The sequence below is a fragment of the Choloepus didactylus genome, chromosome X (genome assembly GCF_015220235.1).
Source record: "Choloepus didactylus isolate mChoDid1 chromosome X, mChoDid1.pri, whole genome shotgun sequence".
Taxonomy (NCBI): Eukaryota; Metazoa; Chordata; class Mammalia; order Pilosa; family Megalonychidae; genus Choloepus; species Choloepus didactylus.
In genome coordinates this window covers 154,495,050-154,516,799 of record NC_051334.1, presented here as the reverse complement: position 1 = coordinate 154,516,799, position 21,750 = coordinate 154,495,050, and the positions used below count along the sequence as shown (strand labels likewise).

General features: G+C 34.8%; 1 protein-coding gene across 1 annotated transcript in view; it reads right to left on the bottom strand.

Moving 5' to 3' along the window:
* PRR32 (proline rich 32) overlaps positions 1-21,533 on the bottom strand; it is a 111,529-nt gene extending 89,996 nt beyond the window's left edge. Inside the window, 1 exon segment of the mRNA XM_037820902.1 lies at positions 21,514-21,533. Within this exon segment, the coding sequence (XP_037676830.1) occupies positions 21,514-21,533 (20 nt within the window).
* Positions 21,534-21,750: the final 217 nt, after the last annotated feature.

Genomic DNA, 21,750 nt, shown 5'->3' with positions numbered 1-21,750 from the left:
TACAAGTCACCAGGGGCCCATTTTAGGGTAGGGAATGGGGAGTTAATGTTTCACTGCTATGGAGTTTCTGTTTGAGGTGATGGAAAAGCTTTGATAATGTATAATAGTGATAGCACAGCATTGTGAATGTAACTAACACCAATTAATTATACATCTGAATGTGGTTAAAAGAGGTACCATGCTTATGTAAAATAATAATAGGGAAAACTGTGGTGGGGTATATGTAAACTCTGTATTTTATGCTCATTTTTTCTGTAACCTTACAACTTCTCTAACTAAGAAAAAAAAGTGCATGATGAAGCTAGAAATGGAAGTCAAAATGATGTCATGTGGGGACTCAACCAGCTCTTGCTGGCTTGATGATGGAGGAAGGGGGCCTATGAGCCTAAGAATGCAGAGGCCTCTAAAAAGTGAAAAAGGCAAGGAAAGAGATTCTCCTTTAGAATTAATATAGCCCTACTGACACCTTGATTTTAGCCCAGTGATACCTGTGTCAAACATCTGACCTACAGATGTGTAAAATATTACATTTACATTTTTTAAACAAAACAAACCTGATCTCAGTGAATGATCTAACAAATACTTTTTTCCTGAAGTATTTAATGTGTTCATTCATTTTTTTAAAGTTCATTCAACAAATATTTATTGAGAGTCTAAAAAATCTAAGGCAGAGTTTTAGTGTGTTCTAAAGCTTACACGATGCTGATAGGCCCACTTTACAAAGAAGGTTACAAAATTATAAATAAAAAAGTACATCCAGGGCAAGTGAGAGTCCCTGAAGTTCAAGCTTCATTACTTCATAGCAGTAATTCTAACTCTGGTGCTAACAGTGCTGAACACACAGAAAGTTCTGCCTTCATGAAACTGATATTTTAATGGAGAAGTATAAAATAAATAAATAAATATATCCAATGTTATGTATGTATGAAGAAAAATAAAGTGTGGTGACGGGATAGAGAGTGGGTGGGGGTGTTGTTTTAAATGGGGCTCTCAGACAGGACATCTGTAATTAGGTAACATTTGAGCAGAGACCTGAATGAATTAGAGTGAGTTGTGTGAATCTCTGGGAGAATAATATCATAAAGGCAGAATATAAGTGAGGCAAGTCATGGTGAGCCTTGTAAGCTGACATAAAGGAGTTCTGATTTCATACTCAGTGTGATCAAAAGCCTCTTGTGTGGATCACAAGAGTGAAATACCCTGATTTACATTTGGAAGGATCAACCTGGCTGCTTTTCAGTATGAGTTGTAAGTTCTGATAAGCCTTCAAATATTGCTTCTGAAGTGATGATCCCAATATTCCCTGACCCATAAGCCCTTCAGTCTTCACACTGAGTCCCTGTATGACCCACCTAAAGACATAGCTTCTCCCCAGACTTCAGACTACTCCTGTTGCCCTATCCTCCTCCAGTTGCCATCATGAATTAATCCTGGACTTTGTAGTGCACTGAGAGTCTAAAGTAGTCTTGGACCCTCACTTCTGCTGCCATATCACATTGAATTTTCTCAGGTAGCATTGTGCCAATATCTTTCAACACTGATTATCCATGTAAATGAACTTTATTCTGCATCCTGATGCTTGCAACTCCCACAGTTATGTAACTATATAGACCCTTACCCCTGCCTCTCGCTATGTGTTAATTCACAGTTTATGAAATTCAAATGCTGAAACAACTGGGTGAAAAATGGGAAATCTAAAAGTGAGAGAAGAAAAATGTGTATGTGTGTGAATAGAATGTGTTTATGTAAATGTAATACTAATTAGTTAGCATAATGTATGCTAACTACTTACCATTCATTCCTAATTTTCCTGCTAACAATTCATGAATGCTATTAAATATACATGAGATTAAGTTGGTTATGTGTGTTTTATTTGATTACATAAATAAGTGGTATATATGTATGATCAGACAGTTCCTTTTTCATGTAGTAAAGTTGTCTGTCCACAACTTTAAAAAAAAATCAAAGAAAATATCATCTAAAAGAGCATTAACATAACTGAAAGACAGCACATTTTCTTTAGGGAACCAAAACTGGATTGCGTTGATTCTTTCAATGAATAGGTTGAGTTCCTAGATTTGATTGGTGGTTTTTAGTCTTTAAAAAATCTTAATGAAAGAAAAAAAAAGCTTACATAAAAGGTACACTATTTTATTTTTCTGGGGAGTAGATTTTTGGAATCTGTTTTATGGTTTTGTTTCAAGCTGTTTTACATCTTATGTGACTATTCTTTTCTTTACAAAAGCAATAATCATATAAACAGATTTGGAGATCTTATGTTAATTACATTATTGATTTGTTATTAAAAAAATAGAAATGCAGTTATTTTCTGAAGTGACAGAATACCGTACCAGTTTCTGCCACTGTCACTGAAGCAAAATATAAATTGCCCAAAAAAGTGTATGTAAAGTTGATTCAAATAATGCAAAAAGAATGATAATTTCCTGCTTTTGTGTATGTTATAATTGCAAAATATCTTATGGAATTTTTGGCCATTCTATCCCTAAATAATCAGATTAGATGATTTTACTGAATTTACATAAAAGGCCCCATCATACAGTGTATTGGTTCCCTAGAGATGTAAGTCACCAATTTGGTATAGACCAGGAAGCATTCACTTGGACACATCAGTCCTCTCTAATGTGACACAGGAACAATAGATTTTTTTTAAGATCTGAGCTGTTATAAAATGTAATTAAAAATGGAATCAGTTATATCAAGTTAAGAACTACTATTATGAGCTATTTAAAGTTGGAGTATTTAAATTTGAATTAGGCAAAGCAGAAAAAACACTTTGCTATGAAAATACAATACTGTGGTCTTAGATTAGGTCTGATTTCAAACTCTGAGTTGGCATGACTTATTCTACTGATTAGCATCTAGATTAAAAAGGCAGCAGGAATGAAGAACTGATAATCCTTTAACCTACCAGGGCCTCCTGTTCTCTGTATTTGGAATATGCATAATAATTCCAGAGAGAGAACTAATTATAACACCCAATATTTGGGTTACTGTGTTTAATGCCATATTATCATAATATTCAAACTATATTGAAATGACTAGCTGATTCAATCTCTTACATTTTCCCCTAAAAGATATTCAATTAAAATATCTATTAAACCAGTTGGAGAAATATTTGCCTGCACAATCTAAACTAAATTTTATACTTTAGTCAGAAATTATCAGTTCAGAAGCCCAATATAGAGACAGCTTGAAAAAGTGACAATTTAATAAAACACCCTCTACTTTCCTATACCATGACCTTTCCTACCAGTAGAATTGAATAAAAGGATTTCTATATTTGGTGATATGGCAGCATAGCTAGAAACATCTCTATAGCAAACTTAATATTTCTTTGATATATTGAATTTTATTTAAAAGTTTTGTGCAACATCCATCTAGCCCATGCAAAATATGTGTTGGTTTTAAATAAAAGTACTTGCTTTAATTACTTATCATTAGTACAATTCATACCCTAGGAATATCAACCATGTTTACTCTGTGATTTTTAAATTATCCAAGTACACAAGTTTTAGAAGTTTGTTGCCTTTCAGAGGGTCAAAAATGTAAGATAGATTACGTGAGAATTGTAAGAATGGATTTAAGATTCTGTGCAGCCTTCTGTGGCTAGAATTTTGACAGAAAATCTACTTTTTAATCAGTAAATGTCATATAAATCTGAATATCTATTTGTATCTAGCCCTATTCACAATTATGTTAATAAAATCCTTTGGGATTATACATTTTAGGTAGAGGTATGATCAAGTTCCTGTAAGTTCCTTTTGTGTTTTGATATTTACCTTAATGTCTCATTATAACCATTTAGCAACAAAATTGATCATGTGCTAAAATAAGATGTGATTTTTCCAAGAGAGGTATGAGATGTGATTTTTTCAAGTTAAACTAAAGGAGAAATGGTTGAACAACGTATTATAGAATTTACTCATTAATCCATATGTTTGAATCATAATTAAGCTCTGATTTCACAAATTTCTGTGTTAATACAATGCCACATCTGACACTGAGTAGTGTTGCTTCTTGTTAGCTCCAATCTGAAAACAGTATCTTGAAATGAAATGAAAATAGTAGTGCATCTAGTAGGACACATATCAGAATACTATGCATGAGAATTTCAGGTAATGCAACTAGGTGCCTGATCATTAGTAAGCCAAAGTTTTATTCCCAAAACTTTTCCTGAAGTTCTTTGGCAAATTGCTTTCTCTCTCTGCATCATATCCAGTGCTGGAAAACAAGGGCAGCAAATAGTCTTTTGTAATGTGCAGGGCTGAGAGAAAAAAAAAGTGCCTTTCAAACACTGCATTGCATGCCAAACAAAGCATGCCTAAACTCTCATGTTACTATTAATTACTATGAATAATTACTTCCAGTAACCAGCACTAACCCACAGTCATAGGATGAGCTTGAGTAGTCAGTATGCAAAGGTAGTATTTCAACTAAAATAGGCATTTCAGATCTGGCAATAGAAAGTGCATTTATCACATCCTTTCTATAGAAAATTAGCTATTTGTTCATACACTTTCTAATGAGTCCAGTCTAAAGGAAGAGACACCTTAAGTGTCATACTAGAATATTATTATTCTTGTCTCTGATTTCAAATGAGCAGGAAAAATAAATCCCTATCAAGGTGGAAAATTAGTTTTGCTCTCTTTCTCTGCCTTTCAAATCATGCAAACCAAGCCCTCTTGGAAACAATCCAAGTGTCCTTCAACAGATGAGTGGATAAACAAAATGTGGTATATAGATATTATGGAATAATGTGCAGCAATAAGAAGGAATGAGATCCTGAAACATATGACAGCATGGATGAACCTTGAAGACATAATGCTGAGTGAAACAAGTCAGACAGAAAAGGAGAGAAAATTTGTTACCACTATTATGAACACCCTGAAAAATGTATAATCAGTGTCTTATAACAGAGAATATAGGGGACCTAGAGATAAATAGAAGCTAGTGAAGGGGAAATGATAACCTAATACATTCAGATATGTTAATGAGGGTGAATTTAAAGGTATGGGAATGGATAGGGGTGATGATTGTTCATTAATGGGATTATAAGTATCAGAGCTGCATTGAAGAAGAACATGCTTCAAAGGGGTTGTTTAAAGGCAAGTATTCCACAGATTAGCACTGTAATTATAAATAAGTGCTTGCATGACATACTTCTAAGGTATGACACTGGCACAAAGAGTTAATAACAGAGTGGTATATGGGAAAAACTACCTATTGCATTCTAGGGACTGTAATTAATAGGAATACCTTATTAGTAGCCCACAACTACTAGGGATAAATAATTAAGGGTTAATAACAGCTTTGGGCTTTTGGGGTCATGAGGACTATTTAACCTGGAGAGCGATGAAGATTGTACAACTAAGTGAAGATAATGTGAGACACTGATTGTTTATCTTGGACAGAATATATATTAAGTGAAATTAGGAACCCCATACTTAATAAGTCAAGCCCTTGATCTTGAGGCTTGCTCTTGTGAAACCTATGGCTCTGAAGAGGAGGCTAATCCAACCTATAATTATGCCTAGGAGTCACCTCCAGAGAACCTCTTTTGTTTCTCAGTTGTGGCCTTTCTCTTTCTAAGCCCAACTCTGCAAATAAACTCATTAACTTCCCCCCTATGTGGAACATGACTCCCAGGTGAGTGAATCTCCCTGGCAACATGGGAAATGGATCCCAAGAATGAGCCTGACCCTGGTATCAAGGGATTGAGAATGCCTTTTTGACCAAAAGTGGGAAGAGAAAGGCAACAAAATAAGGTTTCAGTGGCTAAGAGAATTCAAATAGAGTCAAGAGGCTGTGCTGGAAGTTACTCCTATGCAAGCTTCAGCTCATTTTGCCAAATGACCACCGTATGATAAGCCCAAGTCAAAAGTAGTCCCCAAAACTCTAAAGAATACCAAGATCTCTATCTGAGACTCTTAAAACATTTCACTCACTATGTTTATTCTTCACAAACTTAAAAACCCAGAGAACTCCTATGCCAAGTAAGTCCCAAAACCCAGAGGCAACAGCCTCTTCAAAAACATCAACCCAATGTGTCCCCCTTTTCCATAATGTCAACACCCCTTTTCAACATGAACAGGCTAGAAGGTCACTGCCTAGACATCCCTGAAGATTGGGAAACTGATTAAACTCTAGAGGAAGGGTTAGCAACAGACAAGATAGAATTTAACAAAGGATTACAAATACTGAATCTTTATATATATTTTTTTTTCTTATTTGCTGGGGTATTAGAATAGCTAGAAGGAAAGAACTGAAATGGTGGAACAGTAACCCATAACATTCTTTGAAATTTGCTTTATAGCTACTTGTTAAATTGCACTTTGAAAGTTATCACCTTTCAGTATATATGTTATATTTCACAATAAGGAAATAACTGTAACTATGGTACTGTAACTCAATGTTCTTTGAAATTTCCTATATAACTACTTATTAAATCATACTTTGAAAGTTATCACTTTTCTGCATATATGTTATATTTCATAATAAGGAAATAACTGAAATTTTGGAACTGTAACCCGTAAAATTCTTTGTAATTTTCTCTATAGCTACTCATTAAATGTACATTGAAAGTTATCACCTTTCTGTAAATATATTTCACAATAAAGAAACAGCTGAAATTGTAGAACTGTAACCCATATCATTCTTTGAAATTTGCTAACTACGTGTTAAATCACATTTTGAAAGTTACCAGTTTTATGTATAAGTGTTATATTCCACAATAAAAAATGAAAAAAATAAAACGAATCAAGCCCTCAAAGCCTGACTCTCTCACAAGTGCTTTCTAATGGATTTTAGTAATTTCTTTGTTGTGTTCATTGGAAATACAGCTTCACATTTGTGAGACAATTCGGATGGCTTTGAAATGTGTATTTGCACATGAGGTGTTTTTGTTTTGTTTTTGCTTTAGGCTTTTTCCTCCATTAACCCATTTCCAGATTGCTCACCTGTCTTTATGCATCCTAGATTCAATACAGCCGTCCTAACCTGCATACTCTTAGTGTCAGTGACTGACTGTTTCATATGCAGATTGTTTGCAAGATTGCCAAAAAAAATTGAACTTTTTGCAAATGGATTATCACACTGACAGATGTAATTTAGCAAGACTAGCACGCCTTTATGCCTATAATGCTATTTATCCCTATCTCTACTACACCTTCAGACCTTCCCAACTCTCACCAATAGTCTACATGGGGAGGAAAAACATTAACGGACCTAATGTGGAAATGTGGGAATAGCCATGGAAGATATTTGAAAAGTTTTTACCTGTAGAGTGACTGAAATAATATTAAAACCCTCCAAAAATTCCATTATGATCCATAATCACCTCAAGCTCTGAGTAATTATGCTATTATTGCAAGCACTTATGTAATTTTCTTTTCTTGAGTATCATTAAAAGCATTCCCCACAAATTAAACTGAATAACACATATTATTGGTATATTTATTGATTCAGAGTCCAAGAGGATACATGTCAAAGAAAGTGATAGAATAAGAAAGACATTGCATATACGTCAAAACTTTCTGAACTAAGAAATTTCTAATGCACTTATACAAAATAGCAAAGAGAATATGAGCATGCTATACAAATTGTCTTAAAATGACTAGTGTTAATGAGATTGTGCTAGAGAATGAAATATTTAACACATGCTCAGAAATCCTAATTATGTGTTTGTGGTTGGCAAGGGGAGATTGGTTCAAATCTAGTGGCTCTTTGGGCCCTTCCAAACTATTGGGTTTCTGAGTGCATCAATGTTGAACCTGAAGGAGATATATAAGGTAGTCAATTTAATATAGAGATTACTTTGCCATCACTTCAGAAGGGAGATAAAATGATGTCTACTATCTGTCTCCCCAAATATAAAATGTAAAGCATTAATTAAGATGACTAATTTTTATAGTATTTCTGTACTGTGGATTCCAGAAAAATATGGATATTTCAAAATTCATATACTCATCATTTATAATCAATTGTTAAACACATTTTAACCAAAGCTTCTAACTAAATATACTGGGTTTTTTTTAGCTCACACTTTCATATAACCTTAAGAATCAAAATATTTCTTTTGCCATAAGATTTAGATACAGAGGTTATTTGACTATATCTTTATGATTATCATTATCATCTGCATCTATCATCTCATAATCACTATATAATTTTCTCTTACTGTGGATGATTTGGTGACAGATATTTATAGAATCTCACCAATTCAAACACCTCTAATATAAGTTATTAGTAACACATATAGGTAAGATAGAAAATTACCTTTTAAACTACCTGTGTAGAAAAATATTTCCTAAGTAAATTAACCGTAGAAACTAGATTTATTTGAATATATTTAAAATAATCAGAAACCTTCCAAAGCTTCTTAGGCATGTCAATATGATTTTGGACTCATAACACATTAATTACTAACAGTTCTTATTTATTCACTTAAGCCCAGCAAGATATATAATAGACATTATTTTACTACCTTTGAATTCTGAAGATTCAAGTACTTCTATATTGATTAATGTAACAGCTTTAGTGCCTAAAGTTTATGAGACTATGCTAGACACTCTGCAAGTGCCTGTGTGGTTATAAATATGACATAGGCTCTAATATCAAAGAGCTCATGGCCCAGAAGAAAGACCATGATTACTAATGTGAAAACCACGGATCTTTTAACACAGAGTTCATGTGTAATCCCCCTCTGGTTACAAATGCTGAAAATGGAAACCAAGAAATATTTACCATAATGGAAGAACAAAGGGAAAATCCATGATTTTTTCTAGATTTTCTAAATTTTTGTTTTCAAACCCTTCTTGATTCAACATGTGCATCTACCCTGACTAAGGATATTAGTGCATGCAATGAGTTTGTGTTTTTTGAAACAAAGTTTGCCTTAAAAATCTTGTTTTGTTCAGAACTATAGTGCTGGTCTCAGCAAATGTACAGCACTAAGGTAGAAATCCTTATGAAGACACTAGTTTTTCTATTTAAGTATATTCTCTTCTTCTAGTGTATGATGTTCTAACCCTCATCTTGCATCACTGAATTGCTCAATTTCTTCCCATTAATTGTGATTATCAGCTATCAACTGACTGCAGTACAGCAATCTGCAGTCTCCTTTAGTGCATGAAACAACACAGTTGTGTTGTTTTTTAAAAAAAATATTAATAGTACAGAATTACTTTTCTCTTCCTTCTGATGCATAAATTTCTCCAAAAAGGGCATTTTATTCTGCTTCCTTAGCAACATACACTTTTTGGTACCTTTTTGCTTTTAAAAAGATTTGTTCCTTTCCCTGGCTGCTATTTGTACTATAGCTTGCCCTTTGCTATATATATTTTAACAGGGCCATATGATCACAGTACTTTATATCTGGCAGGAATTTTAGAAATAATCTAATCGGTTACCCTCATTAGACAAAAGGAGAGACTGAGGGAGAGAGAGAGGGTGGGGGGGGGGAAGAGACAGAGAGAGGGAGCAACTTGCTCAGGGTCACACTTTCAGTTAATGGCAGAGAGAGTCAGGACCAAAATATGTCTCCTGATTTGATTTGCAGTCCAGTGCACTTTCCTCCACTGCATGGCTTGCTTCCAATTTGCCTTGAGATCTATTAATAGTGAGCAGGTCTTGGCTTCTGTAATACATTTAATATAACTATTAAAGTTTGAGTTACTCTTTGGGTAGACAAAACAGTGGGAGAATGGGTTAAAGGAGGTTTTAGAAAGGCGTTGAAAAAAAGTCAAGATCTTGACAAGACTCTAATGACATGGTAGATGTTATATAGATTTGCTTATTTGTCCTTTTTATTTATGAACTACATAGTACAGGGTGAGGTTAGTACAAAGGCCAGCTTCACCTCTCTGCTTATTACTACCCAAGATGCCACCAATTCTAGATTTTCATGGTTGATTCATTTTTCCCATAAGCTGCTACTGATATGATCATACAGCTCTAGCTGTGCAGTAGGATCCTTGGTATTCTGTTCAGTGAACTATTTTCAAATGCAAGTCCAGGGACCTGCCTTCCCATACCAGCAGAATTTCTAATGAATTACAGCTAATCTTTGAAACACTTAAATTCAAATAGGTGTTTCAAGGCAAAGACAATTTTTACATGAAGTATTTTCAGTTCCCATTATGGTCATAAAGTATTTCTTAGATATCCTGTAGGAAAATAAAACATGCAACGTAACTATTTGAACATTACAAATTCTTTTTTCCAATTACCAGCAGTTCCACCTTACCCTTCCTCACTACTAGCACTTCACATAGCACCACACTTGCTAAAAGAACCTCATTCGAACCAGAACTCTTCTATAAATGGCTTTGGGCTTTACTAATATGCATTGTCCTAAAGGTTGCCACTTTGTTGTCTTTAATGATATGCTGCTTCTGGAGAAAATCTACTGTGAAGTATTTCATTTTGGTAAATTTCTAGCTGCATTTAAGCTCTATAAGATAAGGCCATAGTATAAATACTATTATATATATATAATATATAATAATATAATATATTATTGTATAGTAATAGTATAAATAAGATGCCTTTCTGAGACCCTCAACTATTCCACACATAGGGTCACTTACTCAGCTGGCTCTGGCGACACTCAGCTGGAAAAAAATCTAACAGTTATTGAAGTAATTGTAAATACAGGAAAGAAAAGATCTAGTAGATAATTGGGTCATGGGTAGAGAGAGATGTAAGAATTCCTTCACAATGCCCTTCAGCAGCATTGCCTGAGGACACACTGTGGAAGAACATTATATGCAGTGTTCTGCAGAGGTTCATTGAAATGACTTCCTCTTTATCGGGGGCTGTGCTGTTAACAAACTTAAAGGGTGATGAAAGCCAATATCAATGGACAAAAGGAAAAATCTAAATAGACTTTTATAATATAACTGAATTAGTTATAACATGAAGGAACAGTTGCTAAAATTTATTGAGCACATACTATAGGCTAGGCCCTGGGTTACATATAATATTTACCTAAATTGTAACATTTAAATGCTTATATCAACTTGGTAAATTAAGTACTATTGTGTCCCAGTTTTATAGATGAAGAACTGAGGCTCAGAGACATTACACAATTTGCCAAAAATCTCATAGCTAGTAAGTGACAGAGCAGAGATTAAGTCCAAATCCTCTTACTTATAAGCAAAAACTATTCAGGATTCAGCCAGTGGCACTGTATAAAAACCATCTCCTCCTTTTTGGGTAGGTCCATTAAGGGCAATCCTTTTCTTTTTCATCTAACATGGGACCAGAAACCAAGTGCATGACAAATAAGTGTTGAATTGGATCAACAGAGACCATGGCAAATGCGAATCTCGTAGAGTACAGAGGGAAGACAACAGATAAAAAACATAAGAGGGTCATAAAGTAGAAACATGAAAGCATATAGAGTCCCTGTCTTCAAAGGGCAAGAATGTGATATTGTAGGTGGATGAAATAAAGATATTACAAATGTAGGACTTCTATATTATATCTACATTTTTCTTTAGAACCATTTAAAGAACATATAACTCTAGACATCATGATTTTTAAATGTTTCACAGTTGTAGAATAAGATTGGCGGTTCTTGATTGAGGAACTCTCTCTCACCTGGAGGGCTTCATATACCAAGACCCTGAAATTCAGATCAAACTTAGAGAATAAACTGCAGCCCAGGAAAATAATCCCTAAAAGTCATTCCCCAAGTAGATGAGGATGGGACTGTAATGGCTCTAATGGTAGGTTCTTATCAATAATAGATTTGTGTCAAGATGTCTTGCAAATGTGTTGCTGTATATGTTAAAGTGTTTTCTTCTATGGTTTTGATAAGGTTTAAAACTGGAGGATTTCAATCACTGTATTTTTCCCTTTATATCCTCTCTAGGGAAGTGGTTATTTAATGTAAAATAGTTATCAGTGTCATTTTCCTAAACTTTGAAAGGGGGGGGGAAATAGGATTTAGGAAATAACATCCCTGTGGGAATTAGGGACTGAAACAACACAGTAAATAAATCATAGTTGATAAGAAGATGTTACAAATAGGAATGATTTTATGAAGAAACTAAAAAATAACATTAGCGTTCCCTAATGGGTTATGTAGTACACTGAGCACCTAACATTTTATCTCACTTAATCCTCAAACGAACTCTGTAATATAGGTAGTATTCTCCCACATTATACAGATGAAACACAAGCTTAGAAAGGTTAAATCACCTGTTCAACATCATAAAATCTTTTAGTGAACCAAACAGAGATTCAACCCATGGCCTAGTATGATACAAAAGCCTATGCTTTGTCTACTACATTTGCTGCAGAATCTCTACATACAGTTTAGTTAAAATGAATTCAAAGAATGCGAGTTTCCTCACTCTATAATGTTTTTTTATACCATCTGCTTCAACAGTCTATACATAAAGAGTATCCAAATTATCACACATAAGCATTCTCAACACCCCTCTCTGTGTAATTTTTTGATCAAGGCAGATAGTTTTTTAGTGGAATATTATCTTCTTGGGAAGACTACTAAGGAATTTCAGGTTACAGCTGTCATCCATCTAATTGGGCCAACTAAGAGCAGAGTTTTATGGGAGGCATGATACGAAGATTTCTCAAAAGGACATCTCTAAAGCTAAATGTCCAGTGCTTATTTTTGCAAATAAAATTATTCAGGAAATTTTTATATCACTGTTATTCAACTAGTTTAAAATCTTACCTTAGTGAGTAAAACATTAAAAACCTGCTGAATTATTTTGGATAATATTTGTATTCTCTTAATAAAGGTAGTTATGTTCTTCATATCAATTATATGTTTACTTTAAGTGTGGGATAAGTGGATGGAATTTTAAAACCTTGGGATTTTAATCTGGATTGCCAGTATTCTAGAAGTTGAGAGGGTAAAGGGACTTGAAGTATTCCATCACTCAGGATGTAAATCCTCAGATAATATCCTAGATTTACTTGTGGCACCATCATTCTTAGTTGTTCTAAGTATTCATTCACAGGTCCAAAATCCCCTTATTTCAATCTCTCCTATTTTATATCAAAGTGGAATATGGATCTGGAGGTATAACTTGCTCCTTGTGCATGCTATCAAACAATCCTCTTTTGTTATTTTTCAGTCACTCCTACGTCTAGACCTTCAGAGCTACCTGGTTATTCTAATTTATGAGTCTTTTTAAGGTTCTAGACACAAAAATTAACTTGCTTCATTTCTAATTCCCACCCCATCTAGTCACTGCTATGAGACACTTAGATTTCAGCTAAGATCTGCTTTATTGTTACTGCTCCCCCCATCTTATTTGCATCTATTCTCTATTTGTTTTCTCCACTTCCGTTTTCTTTTATCTTATGATTTTTTAAATCTAGTTTCTATAAAGTTTGTAGAGTTATAGGAGGAGGCAGAGGTAAATGCATGTGTTCAATCTACCATGCTTAACCAGAAGTCATCTTTATTTTTCCTTTTTAAAGTAATTACCGCTCCTTAGTATTTTTAGAAAATATATATAAATCTTAGAAAACTAAAAACATATACTGGAACTACCTCAATTCTGCCAGATTTTAATATTATTTTTGCTTTACTTAAACAAAAACTAAGTATATCCCTCTAATGTCAGTAAAAGGAGGATTTTCTCTTCACATTTACCAGCAATAAGACTGTAAGAGAAGGCTTGCTGATTTATATGATTTAGTTCTAGAACCTGTAAGAACCAGAAGCCATGTAGACCAGGGTATCCTCTATTTTCAAAATGCTTCACAGTTGTAGAATAAGATTGTTGGTGCTTGATGGGGAGACTCTCATCTGGAAGGTTTCAGATACTGAGACTCATTTTGAAACCTCATTATAATAATATATTCCTTAGATATGCCAGGGGAACTTAAGAATCACCATGAATTGGCATTTATTCCAGGCACTGCTCTGAACAAGGGGTTTCAAAGCTCTCCTCTAGAAATAGTGGAACACACAGCTGGCCATAGATGCTCCTGGTTATGCTGAATTGTAAATCCTTTTTCCATAAGATGTTTACTCCATATCTCAACAAATATCATCTGGACACAATCCTGTTATATATAACTGGAGAGGGAGCCATAGGTGCATTTGGCGTTCCTCTTGAGAAGATGACACATTCAAAACTTAATTCTTACAGCAGAAAATAATTGCTGTCACTAGTAGCTGAGAGATTCTATTATACAACTCTACAAAATATAAGGAAATCACAAAGACATTAATAAAACACATGCAATTTAACATAGCATAGGCTAGGAATCAATGCAGAGGGACTTTTCAAAATGAGATACTTCATGCGTGAGGCCATTCTGTTAGGTGCAGAACAGGGAATTCTTCAAAAAGTTGTCAGAAAATTTGAGTGATAGTTATCAACATTAAATTAGAGGCAACAGATTAGATATATAGATAATAGATAAACAGATTGATAGTAGATACAGTGTGTATGTATATTTATATTTGTATGTATTTCAATTCAGATTAGCATAAGTAATGAAGATGTATTGGGAAAGTTCATAAACTACTAGAAAAGTATTTTGTTGTTGTTAAATTAGGCATAAGAAAACTTCCATCTGTTAATGAAGAAATAAAATGATTAGGAATATAGAAGTATTCCTCCATGAACACATTTGGCTTAAAATAAGAGGACAGATGAACAGATGAATCCCTTTGTAAAATTAATTGTAGAACAGAAGAAGATGGTGGCATAGAGAGGAGTGGAAACTAGTTGCTCCCCCTGGAACAACTAATAAACAACCAGGGACAACTAGTAAATAATCTGGAATAACTGTAGGGAGACAAATTTGACTGTCCACTCATCATATACCATCCTGAGTTGGGAGTAATGCCTGAGATTGCAGCATAAAATCTGTAAGTAAAATCTGTGGACAAGAGCTGAGAGCGCACTCCCCCCATAGTCTGAACTGCAAAGCCTCACTGTGATAGAGAGCAGCACTCTCCCAGCAAGCGAATATATCTCAGCTGAGCTCCAACTGGGGTTTTAGTTAACAAGCGTGAACTGCTCAATATAAGCTATGAATCCCCAACTAGCAGACAGAGGCTTTTGGTGACAACTGACCTTGGAGAGCTGGAGGGTGGCCATGGACTAGCCCTGAAGGGGACTATCTGTCCCTGATTTGGCTCAGTGGAGAAAGCCTCAGTCATTTTCAGTTCCCAGTGCTCTGAACCAGACAAGGGTGGCGATAGCACAGGCAGAGAGAATATTCAAATGTAAATGTCCTCTCCCTAGGGGGTGTATCTTCCCTAAGAGGCAGAAGGTGGTACCAAGCTCTACTACCACCTTCCATTCAGAACCAGACCCCAGAACCTGGGGAAAATCAGCCACAGGCCACATCTCCTTACACCAGTCAGGAGCTACAGGCTGACAGGCACCAACTGCTGGGCAGAAAAGCACAGTGAGTTGAGGCCTCACAGGGTGTATAATTCTTCTAAGACACCCTCAGGGAAACTGGATACTACTGCCTCCTTCCAAGACATGAGCCCGTTCTGGTCTGGAAAAGCCTGATTGGAGTAACCAAGGAAACCAGATGACTAGAAAACAGAAAACTATAACCTACACTAAGAAAAACAAAGTTATGGCCCATTCAATGGAACAAACACTTCAATTGTGATACAGGAATTTAAACAAATAATGCTAAATCAATTCAAAAAATTTAGGGAAGATATGGCAAAAGGGATGAAGTGTGTAATGAAAACACAGGGCATACATAAGGTAGAAATCGAAAGTTCAAAAAAATAACTGGCAGAATCTATGGAAATTAGATGAAAGACACAATGGAAACATAAAATAGCAGATCTCAAGAGGCAGAAGGAAACATTCAGGAACTGGAGAACAAGGCTCCTGAAAGCCTACACACAAAAGAACAGATGGGGAAAAGAATGGAAAAATATGAGCAATGTCTCTGGGAAATCAAGGACAACATGAAATGCAGGAATGTATGTGCAATTGGTGTCCCAGAAGGAGAAGAGAAGGGAAAAGGGGCAGAAGCAATGATAGAGGAAATAATGAAAATTTCCCATCTCTTATGAAAGACATAAAATTACAGATCCAAGAAGTGTAGTGTACCCCAAACAGAATAGATCTGAATAGGCCTATGCCAAAACACTTAATAAACAGATTATCAAATGTCAAAGATAAAGAGAATCCTGAAAGCAGCAAGAGAAAAGCAATCCATCACATGCAAAGGAATCTTGATAAGACTATGTGCAGATTTCTCAATAGAAACAATGGAGGCAAGAAGGAAATGGGGTGATATATTTAAAATATATGAAACAGAAAAACCACCAACCAAGAATCCTATATCTAGCAAAACTGTCCTTCAAATATGAGGGAGAGCTTAAAATATTCTCTGACAGACAATGAAAGAGTTTGTGAACAAGATACCTGCTCTACAGGAAACAGTAAAGGAAGCACTGCAGACAGAAAGGAAAAGACAGGAGTGCGAGGTTTGGACAACAATTTTGGGAAATAGCACAGCAATGTAAGTACACTGAACAAAGATTACTGTGAGTATGGTTGAAAGAGGAAGGTTAGGAGCATGTGGGACACCAGAAGTAAAGAGGAAAGATAAAGACCAGGACTGTATAACTCAGGAAGCCTAGGGTGCTCAATGATTGTAATAAAAGGTACAAATATGTCTTTCATGAGGTAGAACAAATGAATGTCAACATTGCAAGGTGTTAAAAATAGGGTGGGATTGGGGGAAAAATACAATCAGTGCAAACTACAGACTATAATTAACAGAAACATTGTATTATGTTTCCTTTAATATAACAAAGGCATTATACCAAAGCTAAATGCTTATGGTGGGCGGGGAGCATAGTAGAAGGGTATGGGACTCCTGGCATTGGTGATGTTGTCTGACTCTTTCTTCTATGTTAGTTTAATGCTATCTTTCCTTTTGTTGCCTTCTAGCTGTCATGTTTGTTTTATTTGTTCTCTCTTCCTTTCTTTTTTCTTTTTCTTTTATCTCTCTACCTTCTTTTACTCTTCCTCCTTCTTTTGGAAGAAATGGAGATATCCTTATATAGATAGTGGTGATGGTGCTGAATACATAAATATGTGACTATACAGGGAACCAAGGATTGTTTACTCAGGGCGGAATGTATGGTGTATGAACAAAACCATCTTTAAAAAAATGGGTTGATGAAGAAACCCTGAGGGCACTATATTGAGTGAAATAAAACAGACACATAAGGACAAATATTGCAGGATCTCACTGATATAAACTAATTATAATATGTAATCTCATAGATATGAAATATAAGTTACCAGGATATAGAACAAGGCTAAAGAATGAGGTGTGGTTGCTTATTATGAGCAGAATGTTCAACTAGGGTGAACTTAAGCATTTGGAAATGGACAGAGGTGATGGTAGCACATTGTGAGAATAACTAACAGTGCAGAATGGTGTGTGAAGGTGGTGGAAAGAGTAAGCTCAAAGTCACATATGTCACCAGAAGGAAAGTTGGAGGTTAAAAGATGGGAATGTATAAAACAGTGACTCTTGTGGTGGACAATGTCCGTGATTAAGTGTACAAATATTAGACGTCTCTCCCATGAACTAGAACAAATGTATGACACTACAAATAGAAGTTAATAATAGAGGAGCATACAGGAAAATATATATATATACTTATTGCAAACTACATACTACAGTTACTGGTATTTTAACATCGTTTCATCAACAGTAACAAATCTACTACACCAAAACTATGAATCAATAATGGCGGGGGGGGGGGTGGTTAGTGGTATGGGAGGATTTGAGTTTCCTTTTTTGGTCTTTATTTCTTTTCTGGAGTAATGAAAATGTTCTAAAAATTGAAAAAAAAATTAATTGTGGTGATGGATGCACAGCTGTATGATGGTACCATGGGCAATTGATTGTACACTTTGGAACTTTGGATAATTGTATGGTATGTGAACAATCTCAATAAAAAATAAAAATAAATAAAAAAATAAACTGTAGGCCAGAGAAAGCTTTGGTTAAAATAAGTACTGACATCTGCAGAGGAATAAACTGCAGGGCAATGTTCAGTACATCTCAGCTTCTCTTGTTTAACATTGACTGACACTGGGCAATGTGTTGGCAGCTGTGCAGAGTGTGAGGACAACATGGTTTCTTTCTTCAGTAATAGAGCTAAAAAATTATTTCCTGCTTAGCTAAGGAGTCCTTGATTTAAATATCATTTATATGCCTAAATTTAAGAAGCCCAGATTTATAAGATCAAAGGAACTTATCAAGTAGGTGAGTGCCCAATGTGTTCTTACTGCGAAGGGAGGATACAAGAGAAAAAGAGTTAGTCTTATTAAGAAAAGGGGACTGGTTTGTATGAAACAGTAAGTGATTGTACACTTTGCACACTTTGGATGTACCCTTTGGATAATTATATGGTATGTGAATGTATCTCAATAAAATTACATAAAAATCCCTCTACATAACATTAATGCAAGGTATTGATAAATAATGGGGTGGTATATGGGAACCCCGTATTTTTTCTGCAAACCTACATATTCTCTGATAAAAAAAATCACCTTAAAAATATCTCTATATCTGAGCATTCCCCAAACCCTCAGACCAAGTAAATCAGATGCTCCCATAAATAAATAAAATGTTTTTTGCCATTCTAATGGACAATTCAAATTTAGAATATGTAAGAACTCTTATGATTCTGAAAGAAAAAAAAATATCTCAATTAAGAATGGACTCCAAAGACAAGAATAGACATTTCACAGAAAAGGGAACACAATTCCATAAGCATGAAAATAAGTTTAAACTAATTTTTAATCAGAGAAATTCAGACTAAAGCAATGTGATTTTTTTTCACTTCAATCAGATAAAGCTAAAATTTTATAATCTGACAATAGGTAGTGTTATCAAGAATATTGAGAAGTTGGAATTCTCATATAAATTGTTACAACCACTTTGGAAAATAATTGGCTTTACCCAGATGGGCATATGCTACAACCTAGTGAATCTACTCCTCGAAATACTCCTTCCCTTAGAGAAATTCTTTTACAATATTACTAGGAATCATGTAGCAGAAATCTAATAACAACACTATTTGTTATGGCAAAAGACTCACAAAGTTCTATCAGTGGAAAAATAAATATATAAATTGTGGTGTATCCACACAATTAAATACTATACAACAGTCACTACAGCTGCATGCATCAACTTGCATATATCCCCAAATATAACATGATACTGAGACAAAAATAAACCAAAGATTGCAAACAATATGATTCCATATCTATAGATTTCAAATTTAGAATGACATATAAATGTGCTAAATTATAAAGAAAGACAATGTAATAATTAGCACAAAATTTAGGATGGTATTTACTTCTGGTTGTGATAAAAGGAGATTAAAGCAAAGAGGGCACAAACAGACAGCTGCAATGGTATTTTTAATATTGTATTTCTTAAGTTGGGTGGTAGAAATAAGCTGTTCATTGTATTGTTATTTTTAACTTCTATTTAATCCTTTGAAACTTCTTGAGACCTTTCCTTTTTTCATCTGTTTGTGCTTCAATCTGTATAGTTTCTTCTAACCTGTATTTTAGAATCTGTATCACTTACTCTCTAACTGTGTTTTTCTGTTAGCCTCATCCAATAAATTCTTAATTTAGCTTATTAAATTTTTCAGTTCTATAACTTCTGGTTGGATACTTTTTCTTTTTTTTTAATTAATTGTTATTGAGATACATTCACATACCATGCAGTCATACAAACCGTACATTCAATTGTTCACAGTACCATTATATAGTTATGCATTCATCACCAAAATTAATTTTTGAACATTTTCATTACCACACACACAAAAATAATAAGGATAAAAATTAAAGTGAAAAAGAACAATTAAAGTAAAAAGAACACTGAATGCCTTTATTTTTTCCCCCAATTTTCTACTTATTCATCCATACACTAGACAAAGGGGAGCGTGATCCATATGGCTTTCCTAATCACATTGTCACCTCTCATAAGCTACATTTTTATACAATTGTCTTCAAGATTCATGGGTTCTGGGTTGTAGTTTGATAGTTACAGATATTTACTGCTAGCTATTCCAATTCATTAGTACCTAAAAAGGGTTGTCTATATTGTGCATAAGAGTGCCCAACAGAGTGACCTCTCGGCTCCTTTTGGAATCTCTCTGTCACTGAAGTTTATTTCATTTCCTTTCACATACACCTTTTGGTCAAGAAGATGTTCTCCATCCCACAATGCCGGGTCTAGATTCCTCCCCGGGAGTCATATTCCACGTTGCCAGGGAGATTCACTCCCCTGGGTGTCAGATCCCATGTAGGGAGGATGACAGTGATTTCACCTGCCAAGTTGGCTTAGCTAGAGAGGGAGGGCCACATCTGAGCAACAAAGAGGCATCTGGGAGGAGGCTCTTAGGCACAATTTTAGGCAGGCCTAGCCTCTCCTTTGCAGCAACATTCTTGCCAAGATCAAGTCCCATGGTAGAGGGCTCAGCCCATCAAATCACCAGTCCCCTATGTCTGTGAGCACATCAGCAACCATTGAGGTGGGGAAGCCCAATACCCCTGCATTCTCTACCAGCTCATCAAGGGGGCGCTGCATACTTTTTTTTCATTTTTTTAATTAACTTTTTTTAAATCAACTATATCAAAAAAATTTTTTAAAAATACAATAAAAAAAATTTCAAACAAACCATAACAAGGGAGTAAGAAAAAGACAACTAACCAGAGATAACTACTTTACTTCCAACATGTTCCTACTCTACCCCAAGAAAATAACCTAATATAGCAACATTTCTGTGAACTTGTTCCTACCATACCCATCAGAAATTAACAGACCATAGTCATTCCTGGGCATTCCCAGAACGTTAAATTTACCCATGATAGCTTATCTGTTCTTATTGCGTTATCATTCCCCCTTCCTTAATTGCTCTCTATCACTAGTTCCCCTGCATTCTACATTATAAACCATTTGTTTTACATTTTTCAATGTTCACATTAGTGGTAGCATATAATATTTCTCTTTTTGTGCCTGGCTTATTTTGCTCAGCATTATGTTTTTCATATGAATATTGTCATTTGTTATAATTTCCAGTTCTTGCTAAATTTTTTAATGTTGAGATTTTGTTTCCATGAGTACTGTAAGCATCATTTTACAGTCTATGTCTGATAAATACAGTGATTGTCATGTGCCTGTTTGAATATTTGCTATGCATTTTATTTAAAAATATGTTTAGAAATCATTTGAGACTTAAGGTGACATTATCTTTCAACAGAGAGGAATTTGTTTTCCTTCAGCCTCACTCCAGATGTCATTAGCAAGGTCAAGACCAATGCCTGAAGTTGCTAGAGTACAATTCACATAATATTCTAGAGTTCAATTATTTTATATCCTAGACTAGAATGGGGATTTTACATTAGGGTAATATTTGTGAGTAAGTCTACATTGACAAAGATATTCCCTTACTCAATTATTGTAGTGCCTTCTTACCTGGTATCCTTGTCCCCCATGCCCAACCATTTTAAATATTGCTCTCTGAATAATTTTCAAAAGACAATTGACCTTGTCTCTCTTCCTGCTTATAAACATCCAGATCTTCCAGTCACTTATAGGATTAATTCTAAACCTTCTTAGCAAAGATTTAACTTTTCATTTTTTGGCTCCAACCCGCCTTTACAATCTGATCTCTTGTACCTACTCTTTAATCACCATGCTCTCCAGTTACAG